The sequence below is a fragment of the Python bivittatus genome, unplaced genomic scaffold, assembly GCF_059951505.1.
Source record: "Python bivittatus isolate LINGU-HERP-01145 unplaced genomic scaffold, Pbiv_v1 ctg000020_np1212, whole genome shotgun sequence".
In the NCBI taxonomy this organism is placed as follows: domain Eukaryota; kingdom Metazoa; phylum Chordata; class Lepidosauria; order Squamata; family Pythonidae; genus Python; species Python bivittatus.
The window spans coordinates 81,947,832-81,959,857 of NW_028277030.1; the positions used below are offsets into that span (position 1 = coordinate 81,947,832).

Genomic DNA, 12,026 nt, shown 5'->3' on the forward strand with positions numbered 1-12,026 from the left:
CATTATCCTTGCAGCAGCTTGCATCATGCTTATTTAAGCTCTTTCATTCAGCAGCCAAACACCATGTCAACATTGTACCAACTGCTGTTCAGTAGAAAAACAGGGTCTTTATTGTAGCACTCAAATTCTGCTTCAAAGTACTCTTTGTTTTATTTTCATTGTGGGTATTCGGTTTCTGCTAGAAAGCTTTATTGAGCTGTCAAATGGAAATCAAAACTAAGAACATACACAATTATTCAGCTAGTGAAAAATAAACATTTTAATACCTAATGAAAGTGATCATTTTAATCAATTTTACTAGGTCAACTGTGCATTTATACCCCACAGAAATACTATTAATATGTCCTATCAATATCAATGGTTTGATTCAACATTTTGAATCACAAGGATCAGTCAAACATAAAGGGTGAGACTCATTCTGCAAAACACAGAATGCAATTTGAGAAAAATGATCATGCCACACATTATAAATTCAATACAGGGCTTCACTTTGGACCACTTATTATAGGGTGCACTGTTGATTCTTTGAACGATGTACAATGACTTCTTTGCTGCTTGGAGTACAAAGTGCAAGTACATGAGAGAAATGCACACCTCCCTTTTTTGGAAAAGGAACAGAATACTGGAAAGTAAATTAAGGTAAACGTAAATATATGGGTCTAGAGAGAAGATGCACACACATATGATGAAAGGTCATAAAACAGAAGTTAACAAAAAAGAATCTTACCCTTCACTTATTTTTCTTAATTCTCATCACATTAATTCAAGGAGATCTATTTATCAAAATTGAGATAAAGCCCCAGAGAATATATCTATGATTCTATTTACACAGTAGAATAATCCTGCTTCAAATTATCCTTCACTACTAGTATATTCTATATCTATTTTTAATTTTTTTTTATGTTTTTATTTTAATAATAACTTTTTATCTTTTTATAATGCTGTTTTTATCCACTTATTATTTTATTTAATTGTTGTATGCCACCCAGAGTCTCTTTGTGTGAGATGGGTGGGTATATAAATGTGACCAATAAATAAATACATACATACATACATACATACATACATACTGAAGGAGTTCAGTGATGAAAAAGAAAAGGAACTTAAGTTTGCCTCTTGAAAAGAGAATCAGAGACACAAGTTATTGATGGTTATTTCCAAAATGACAGACACACGCACGCCATGGGAGATGTAATAGGATTTAATTCCTTTAGTCTTTGGCTGTATATGCATTCAAGGGCACTGAATGTCTCTGCTGATGCATCACCTGGATTCTAGTTATTGTCACAACTGGTTCAAAAAACAGATCCAAATCTGCTCAACTTCCATGAAAGTGACACATATGGGTTTTGACATTATCTCTGATGTTATGAATGCTAGTACCCTTTCATACTGCACTGACTTTTCAAAGCATTCCTTTTCAAAGCATTTCTTTTGTTGGACCAACACCTTTCTAATGATAAGAACAACACTTTCAGAGCCTTAGATGCTTTTATTTCCCAAGCTTAAAAGCAGGAGAAAAATGGTAAAAACTGTATCACTGATTATACAACAAAAAGAGATGTTTTGCATTATTATCCTGTCCTTCGATTCTAGTATTTCCAGGATGGTTCACAACTGCAAAGTAAAACTGAACAATAAATTCAGGTCAAAACAATATATTAAGTCTACAAGAATAACAAGAGGAGGATAAGCACAAAAATTTGATTTATCATTCTAGGTATTGACAGCATAATCCTACCTGGTATTTAGATACAAATAAAGCCACCTCTTAAATGCCACATTGGCAAAAATACTTTTAGAACCCAACAGATGAGCAATCATAAAGCAATGGAAAGGAGCTTTTAGGCCATCAAGCCCAAACCTCAGCTCAGTGCAACAATTCAAATTAAGGCACTCCAAACAGATGGGTGTCTGTCCTCTGCCTGAATGTGTCTGATGAAGGGGAGCCCACCATCTCTCTGGATAAGTGGTTTCACTCTTGAAATGCTCTTACTCTTAAGGAATGTTTTCTAACATTTAATCAGAATCTGTGTTCCTGTAATTTATATCCATTATTCCATCTCCTGTGTTTTGCAATGAGCAAGAACAGATCTTAACCTTCCACATGATGTCCTTTCAAGTATTTGAATAGTGCTATCATACCTTCACTCAGTCATCTTTTCTCTAAGCTAAACATACCTAGCTCCTTCACTCTATCTCCACAGGTCTTAGTTTTTAGTTCCTGGAATATCCTCATTCTCTTCTCTGAACTTGTCACATTTTGTCTGAATATTTAAACTGTGATCCCCAAAATATACATTGTAATCAAGTACTGAAGATGGCTTTGACCAATGAAGCATATGATGTAACAATTATTTCTCATAGTTTGGATAATTTACTTTAGTTGATGCAGCCTAAAGTTTCATTTGTCTTTTTCAACCACATTGTTGGCTCATCTTCAGGTTGCAATTGCTTACTATTCCAGAATATTTTTCAGAAATACAATTACCAAGGCATCTATCTCCCATTCTACACTCCATTTTACTTTTGTTTCTTAAGTGAAGAACTTTGCTGTTGTTTGTGTTACATTCAGCCCATTTCTCTAAACTATCATGAATTCTTTATTTTTGTTTTCTAGGGTAATAGCTATCTCACCCAATTTTATGTCATCTACAAATTTAATAAGCATTCCCTACACCTCCATCAAAGTCATAAAAATGAATAACAGCAGAGAATCAAGGAGATGATCCTTATGGCACTCCACTCAATACCTTTCTCCAATCCGATGAGGAACCACTGATGTACAGTTTTTGAGCCAGCAATATTTTCATTTATCCTCATGTTATCAAGTTTACATTTAGCTAGCTTTCTAATTTATCATGACATATATCTATTAAGGAAGTTGTCTAATCAAAAGATGAGATACATTCAATCTAGCAAAATTTGTTCTTGACAAATCTATGCTGGCTACTGATAATTACTGTATGGTTTTCAAGGTGCAAGTTTGAGCTCTTTATGATCTGCTCTAGAATCTTCCCAAATGTTGAGGTTAGAGTGACTCATCTGTAGCTTTCTGGATCCTCCTGTATTCCTGTTTTTGAAGATAGGGACATTTGCCCTCTTCTAGTCATCTGGTGTTTCACCATTTCTCAAAGATAATGCATACCAGTACATCTGCCCATCAGCTAGTTCCTCCATTATCCTAAGATGCAATTATCACTGCTTTAAGATACTGGGCAATTCCTTGTCCTCTTCTACTGCTTTGGTTCCTTTGAAACAAATTATATCCTTCAACTGCCACATTCCAATCAAGGGAGTCATTCCACTATTATTCCATTATTACCTATTAACTCATATTGGCATTTCTGTACTGAAAGTTCAGACTCATCTTCTTTACTTCCCATATACTGAGAATTAGTGTAAAAACAATGTTCATTAATTTTATGAACCTTTTTTTTTAAAATTATGAGCCAGTGGTTTAAGCAGCCACATTTCAGCAACATTTTCCAAAGTGTGAACAAGTTTTTATCTAAGATCTTTTCTTCAGGGTCTTTGTTTCTAGCCTCTACAGTTTAAAGCACTCTTAACTGGCTTTGGCCAAACACATACTTTGGCCAAATACATTCTTACCATTCCTTGTGAGGACAACCTATCTTATGCTAACACTCAATCATCTAGATAATACAGAGAATTCATGGTGCCAGAAACCAAATCTCTTGATAAGTTCTAGAAGTTGTTCTCTCATATTCCAGATCTTCTGGTAGATAGCACATGTAATGAGCTGAAGGAGTGGTTGCTATGCATTTGTTTCAGTTCCCAGTAGTAGAGAGCCCCCAACTACCACAGCTATTCTCTTTGTCTTACAATTGTCTTACAGTTGTACCGCTGCCCTTTAGGGATACACTGTCCTGCCTCTTGTCCTACAGTGCTTCCTTCTTGCAGCAGGCAAACAATGCCTCAAGCATTGTAAACCACAAGTGCAGATTCCTTTCATCTTTATTTTTGCTTCTTAAGGCAGCAAAAACTTATTTCTTCTTGTTCTATTCTCAAACTTTCAGGTTAGCCAAATACAAACTTCTGACTTGGAAAATTTGTTACAGACTGCCCCACCAAAACTACTTGCCTAGCAAACTCCCTGTTCATTCAGTGAGCTGATAAATGATAAATTACAATACCATTTTCAAGTCAGTCTGTAGCATGTAATAATACAATCTTCACCTACATTACATAACATTTTCACCGGTTAATACATCAAAGCATTTGGTTGATTTGGTTGTGATTTAGTGTGATACACAAATCAATCCCAAAATATAAACTACATTTTACAAAGCACAAGATATGAGTTCACACCTAGACTTCTGGGAAAGCAATCGCATACTGAGGACGGCTCCACAAGAGTGAAGCTGACAGCCACGTCAGAAAGTGGAGCTGGTGAATGCATCGATTCCTCAGAACTCCTCTCCGGATTAAGGAGAGGACTAGGGTCACCTGCAAGTTTGCTTCATACAGAGGCTCTCCGTGAAGAGATCGTAGAATAGTGATCTCTGGTGGGTTTGAGAGCTCTGGGAGCTGGGGGAAAATCATCCTGCCTAAGACACAGTTTGGTGCCTTCAAAAGGACACTGGGTTCACCCACTTCTTCTCTTAATTACCTTAGGAAATTGCTTGTTATTGATCTTTTGGATGTTAAGAACCTTCTGAAGGGCAAGTTTCATTATGCTGAGTGATGCATAATGCACCTTCTATCCTGACTGAAAGAAGTTTCATGTAAGTTTAAGGATTAAAAAGAAAAAAAATATTTTTTGGAAAACAGCAAAAGAGAGACTAGAATGTTGATTTTGGAAAGTTAAGGGGCCAGATGGACTTGAAAAAATATTTCCTGCAGGATGTTTAAAAATTTATAAAAGTATATATGAAGATTTTGAAATTAACCGTAAGAAATCCTCCTGTGGGAAAGTTTTGCTGATTGAAAAATAAACATATGATAAGAGGGAACTTTGAAGGCTGATTAGAGGGAATCAGAGAGAACTAAGGATTACAATTAAATGAGAAGAGACCTATTAATACAATGGAGCAATATTATCTGACTATAGAAGAAATTAAGGCTGTCTGGGAACAATGTGCTCAGAAATTATTTTCAAGATTGTCTGCCAATATAAACATGGATCTAACAGAGGCTACAGAAGAGGAACAGATTTTACTGGACAAAATAGAGACTAAGGCTGACTTTAATGTGGATTTGAAAATGCCAGACTACAAGATTGATATGAAAAAAGTTGATGTGGATTTGAAAACAGATTTAAAAATGACAGACTGTAAGAGTGATATGGAAAAAGATGCCACAATGGATTTACAGATGAAACTGTTGATGTTTTAATAACTAAAGGGTACATACAAATAATAAATCAGAAGAGTGAAATGGACAGCCTTCTTAACTTGGATTTACAGAAGGTGTATATTAAACTACTGAAGCTGTTCCTGAAAAGGGACAAAGAGAAAATGATAAGAAATCAACTTGTGAAATATTATTTGATAGGATTAAAGATCAAGCTTTTTAAAAGTAAATGGAAGGAATACAAAGTGAATTTATTTATTAAAATATAGATGTTGTGGTTTCTGGTAGCTATTAATGGAATTTCTTTCTGACCAGGACTGAATGATGAGGCTTTAAAGATTTGTTTATAAATGGGGAGAGATTTATTTTACTTTATTCCTCAGAGAAAATGATAAGTTGGAATCCAAAATGGATTTATTTGATTAAGGTTAAAATATATATGCTATTATTTCTGGTAGCTCTTAATAGACTTGTGCTGAATAGGATTGAATGATGAGTTTTTACAATTTGTTTACTGATAAAGAGATGAGATATGGAAGAAGAGGGTTTTTTTAACTGAAACACTAGAGAAGGTGTTAAGTTACTGAAGTTGTTTATACTTGTCTAAAGGGACTGGGGAGTCATTCTTTTACATATCTTTCTTATTTTTTTTTCTTTCCTTTTTTTTCTCTCTCTCTCCTTTTCTTTCTCTTTTCTTCACATTTTATTCTTTTCTTAGTTTGTATTAGTCTTTCATCTTTGTACATGTAACTTTAATAAAATTATTACGAGAGAGAGAGAGAGAGATGAGTTCATACCTCACAGTAAATCAAAAACAAATAAACCAGGTTGTTACTTAATTTGATCAGCAAGATGCATTTTATAAATTTAATGCAGACAACTTACTCTAAATTTATATTTTTCAATTTAAGTCTCAACCATTTTTGAATCATGGTAGCTGTTTTTGCACAACTTAAAGAATTCACAGTTGGAATTTCATTGTTGCTTCAGAATCTGCTACCTTAAAATACCTAATGCAATATGGAGAGGAACAGGATAATTCTTAGCTTTGATTTCCTGATTCCTATCCTGAAAATATGTTACAATTCTCTCCTCCCTTGAAACACATGAGACCTATGCTACATATTCAAAAAAATGCTGGGATATCCTCTCCACTTCAGTGAGCAATTTTTAAGTCTGAATAAAACTTTGCGGGAAAACAGTTCAGGAAGGAGTTCCATCCTGTTCTTACTGTGAAACTAGGCTGAGCTGAAGCTGCCATAATGAACCAGGCACGTACGCATGAAGCTGCTATAGCCTAAAGATGAACCAGGCACATAAGCAGGAGAGGACAAGACAGGAATCTTGTCTAAAAGATCCCTTTGGGGAGGTAGATAAGAAGGAAACAAGTTTTTAAGGAAACAAAGGAAAAATTTCACCTGAAGAAGACAAAGGAAGCTGGGCATGGAAGCATCAAATAATCACACAGTCATGTTTGGCTGCGTGACAATATCAAAGCAAGACTAATTTGCTGCTCCATGTTCTCTCTCTCTTATTTTTTCTCACTTTTCAAATCAACATCCACTAAAGTACAGCCCCATACTCAACCCAGATAAAAAGCTACAGTGAACACACCCACATTTTCCTCCCTTGTCTCTTGAAAGAGAGGAATGTGAATGTCTTAAATTTGTGCTGCTGGAAATGGGATGTGGACATAATCTCAGTTTTATCAGTTGCATTCCTCAGCATAAGAAGTAATTAATCTTAAAAAACTGGATATGGACTTTTTCCCCTTAATAGTGACATGAAACCAGGATGACCACTGTCTTACACTTTGATTGATTACCGATATGTTAGCATAGAACATGAGGAAGAATCTTCATGACATTTATATAAAAGAAGACTATTTAATAGATGTATTTGCAACAGTTCTATTTCAGCAAAATCCTAAATGATGTTCCTCAAATTACATAAATTTAAAGCTGTAATAGGATTAGAAGTTATCTTTGATCTGTTATCTATCATATTAAGATTTCATTGACAAAGAATCATAGAGATGTTTAAAAAAAAATACTGGTCTTCAAATTACTCCAGGCAACATTAAATATTCAGGAGTTATTATTACTACAAACAATTGATATCTATTAGTCAAAAGTAGTTATAATCACCTTCAGCACAGGTTTAGAGCACAACTTAAGCCTAGGCAGCACTATCTTATCACTTGATAGAACAACTGCAATTAAAATTATTATTCTACTGAAAATTCTACATTTGTTCTAAACACTCTCACAGTTCTACTTCCTATTATTTGGTTTTGGATAAGCAAAGAATTATTTCTTAATTTCTATATCACTATAAATAAAGCTAGGATTAAAGAATATAATATATAGCAATGCAAGATCATTTGAATATTGTACAATGTTACCCAGTTTGGCACTTTCCCAATGAATTGGGCCTCATCTCCCACAATTACCCAGACAGTGTTGAAATCCAAAATACTGAGAAAGCATCCAACTGAGGTAGACTTTTATTAAGTGTCTGACCAATTACAATTATTGAATAGATTGAACAAATCATGGGCTATACAGGTCTAGCAGACACAATAATGGCTACTGTAATTCCTCCATTCTACAAATTGCTTCAGTGTTTTAAAACCAACAGAATAAAAACTGGAAGTCTTGAAAAAAAGATAATAAATAAATGCCGAATTGGGCATGAAAGCAGTTGTGTTGCATCACGTTGGAGGGGGAAAAAAAAGAGTTTAACATGTTAATAAAAACTCACCCCCAGAACCCCAAATCTTTCACAAAAGTTCCAGCCACAGAGAAAGTCGATTTCAAAGTTGTGATTAAGGATGATGATAGCATTCTCATTCCCATACTTGAGGTATGACTGTTGATCAGTGTAGAGGGTACAAATAGTGCCTGACCACCATTCCAGCAACCACACCAACTCTGGAACAAACAATAACAAATCAATAAATAGACATAGTACCTATGGGTTTAAATAAACAGTTGCTTCACAATAGCAAGAAGTATGCCACTTCAGTATTCCTTCTGCTGTGCCTACAGCCACCCAAGGTTGGGCAGGGCCAAAATGTGGTCCTTTTTTTACACTGGGAGGCTTAAGGATCAAAATGGGTGCTTTAAACACAGCAGGCACCTCTGCCAGAGAAACAGAAGCTAGAGAAGAACTCTTATACCACCTCCCCCAACCTGGCACCCTCACATTTGTTGATTCTCCACCCAGCCTGATGTCTGAGAGGCTGATACAGTTAGTTACACCTCCAACACATCTAGGGACCATCAAGTGTTTCAAAAATGAGATCATTATGCCACTCTTGCAATTTTAAGTTTTTAAGCTCTTCCCTGAAAAGAGGAAGAAGACAAGACATTTGCACTGTAGGCCACTAAAAACCACAAGCACAGAAAAAAATGTGGACAATTTCCTGATTCTAGACTTATAGCAGCTGCTGTAAATAAATACAAACTTTATTCAGTAAAAAAAAAAAAAAAAAGCCACATTCCCAACATTCACACATTATATCAACTTGAGAAATTCTCATGAAAGAGTTGCTTCTTCTTTGGGGAGGACAGAATAAAGATGATGGTTAAATGTTTGTTTGTTTGTTTGTTTGTTTATTTATTTATTTATTCAGCTCAACCATTTCAGAATAGACTATTTCCTAGAACAAGAGGTTATTTTCTTCATAAAATAAAATACAATATTTGGAAAGAGTTTTAATAAACATTATAGCAGCATGTCTATGTCTCAGTACTTAGATGATGGCATAGAATTATCTGCTTCAAGTGGAGAGCAACACAGAACTGCTCCCACCTCCTGTTTTCCCAGTTCCTAGCCTGTGCTATAATATGAACTAGTATTAATCCTACCAGTTTACTCATTATCATTACCCACAATAATTAATTGACCCTGCAACTCACCATAGTCATTCAATACACTTTTTGCTTCTCCTCTGCTTAAGATGAACAGAACAGATAAACATTCATTCTGTATCCCCTCCATTTTTGCTTGGCTACCCTAATTTGCAAAATATTAAATGATACTAATAGAATTGTTTTATTCTGTATTTATACATTATGAAAATAAACATCCCCATAATCTAAACATCTGTTTGAATTTTTAAAAGCAGAGGGCAGGATGGAAGCTCCCTATTTTGTGAAAGATGATAATGATTTGCCATGCAGACATTAAAAAAGCCATCCCTAAGCAGGTGGATTATGTTCGTATTTGTCTGGATTTCAGTCCATTCACACACACATACACACAACAAATTTAATGAGGAAATTTAATTAGTGGTTCCTTTACAGCAGAGTCTGGGGACCCGTGGCTCACCAGATGTTGATAAATCACAAGTCCCAGCAGCCAAGGGTAAAGGATTCTAGGAACTTCAGTTTAGCAAAAGCTAAGGGGCCATAGGTTTCCTGGTTCTGTTTCCTATGATGTATCAACATTCTTGCCCTGTGTAAATTGTCATTTCCAACCTGGTGCTTTCTAGATGTATTCAGTACTATGGCTAGAGTTTATGATACGCCACATTTGTGGAGAATGTTAAGCTGTAGTCTCAGCACATCTCAAGGGTACAAATTTATACATGTTTGCTGTAATGTATGTAGCACCAAATTAATTTTACATGTTTAAAATTGTTTTATGTTAAAATTGTATATGTTTAAAATTAACATAGTCATTATTGACTTCTAGCTTAGTTTCGATTATACCTTCTTCACAAAATGAGAAACAGTGACATATGATGCTGAATTATAAAAGAATCTCACAGCTGCAAATTATTTATGGAGTAACTAAACATCTCAGAAAATAAGGAAATGATAAAAGTATTTGCAGTCTTTATTCTCCTCCTACATTAAAAATGCTTTCTAGTCCTATTCTTTTTCCTAGTGTTGACAAAATGGGAGCACTTAATGTTGTTACTTATAATATGGACTTTTTAGAAAAAAATATTACTGATTTTATTTCTATGCACAAAGACACATTATTTTCAAAATGAAATCATGAGTGATCTCTATTGCTAGGAAAGCAAAGCATAGGAACATGTGGCACAGCATGCTTAGAAACCAGTGAATCCCCAGCTTCAGAAAGAGAAGAGTAAGCCTAATGAAATCTAAATTCCAGTTAGAGGAATTGCCTGGTAATCCATGAGTTCAGACAAGAAACTTTCCTCAAATGGTAAAAAGCAAAGAAGTCACACTTTTAATATTTACAGATTTTGAAAAATGGTAAGAAGCGCTGTCATTTATTTAGGAAAATCCCTGCCGTTATCAATGGAGTTGCCAAGAGAAGGCTTAAATATTTCTTAGCCTGTAAAGAAATGTTTTCCTTCATTGTTCACTAGGGCTCAGGTATCTAACAAATCATGAAAACAGTATCAGCAAAATGGTAGAATAACAGGAGGATTGTAGCACAACACAGTGACTCAGATCTACCAGGAAAAATAAAGCCCTACATCCAAAAGTCATAAGACCTGGTACGAGGGGACAACTAAGATGGCCTTAGCCCAAGATACATCTGCAGAGGCACCAAACCTAGAAAAGTCACTTCTGTCAAGAGTATATTTGCACCCTGCTAACAGAGGCATTATAAGGATTATATAAAGGATAAGAGAATCTAATGAATTAAAGATAAAATCTTATTACCCTATTATGTAACGTATCCACCAATAGATTGCTTTGGAAATAATTCTCAAATATCTGTATAGTGCTCCCATATGTTGAATGAATTATTGAGTTGAAATACTGGTATCAATTCATTGTTCATTGCTCAGAGCACATTTATGGACAGTTGAGAACAGAACAAAGTACACTGTAAAGTAGATTAGACTTATCCCCCTTATTAATGATGAACTGGGGGACAGGGCAAGACTGGAAGAAAGCAGCTGTATCAGAACATCTAGCAGGGCTTCCAGCAGAAGCAAAATTAAAACATAGGATTTCGTGATTTATGGTTCAGTCAATTGGCCATTAAGCTAACCAGTCCACTTAGATTTTGGCACAGCTAAAAAAAGTATCAAAATAATGATGAGATATGAGACCATCAGCTATGAAAAGCAACTCCATCAAGAGGGTCTGAAGCAACCTTGAATACAGATGGGCTTTTCCTTGTGAAGGATTAACACCAAGCAAACTGAAACTCAAAATCAAACGCTCAAGTGCATTTTTAAAATAACTTTGAAAGCATGTGTTGCCAGGCTGAGATGGATGGAGCCCTTTGTTGAATGTGTCTTGTCTCTCTTTGTCTGTGGTTTGTACAGAGTGACTGGATCCCCTTTTGTTCTGTTTTGTGTTGGGTTTTTTAATGCTGTATTACTCTGTGAGCCACACAGAGTCAGCTGGTGCCTAAGCTGAAGCTAATAAGTAAATAAATAAATAGTTGATATGCAGAACATGACTGTGAGACTATTCTTGTGTTAGTACTTGTTCTTATATATTGGTTTCTTATATGGGGAGAAAGGAGAAAAAGGTGGATGAAATACTGTACACTATAATACTATACTCTTACGTCAAACAATGTTTTTAAAAATAGAATTTTAGTATGCAACATTATTCAATTCTTGGGAGCGAGAATTTGTATCTCCTCAGCTGTCCACCTTCTACTTCATTCTTGGTGCTATTCTTTGACGTACATTTTAAATCGGTATCCTTAGAGGAAGAAAAAAGGGTCACGTGAATCCTCTACATCAGGTGAGTCAGTATTTG

General features: G+C 35.2%; 1 protein-coding gene across 1 annotated transcript in view; it reads right to left on the minus strand.

Annotated features, from left to right (window-relative positions):
* Window positions 1–12,026, minus strand: part of AGPAT4 (1-acylglycerol-3-phosphate O-acyltransferase 4) — a 52,109-nt gene that overhangs the window by 19,298 nt on the left and 20,785 nt on the right. Inside the window, exon 3 of the mRNA XM_007432558.4 lies at window positions 8,080–8,249. Coding sequence (XP_007432620.1) covers window positions 8,080–8,249 — 170 coding nt within the window. The remainder of the gene's footprint in view (window positions 1–8,079; window positions 8,250–12,026) is intronic.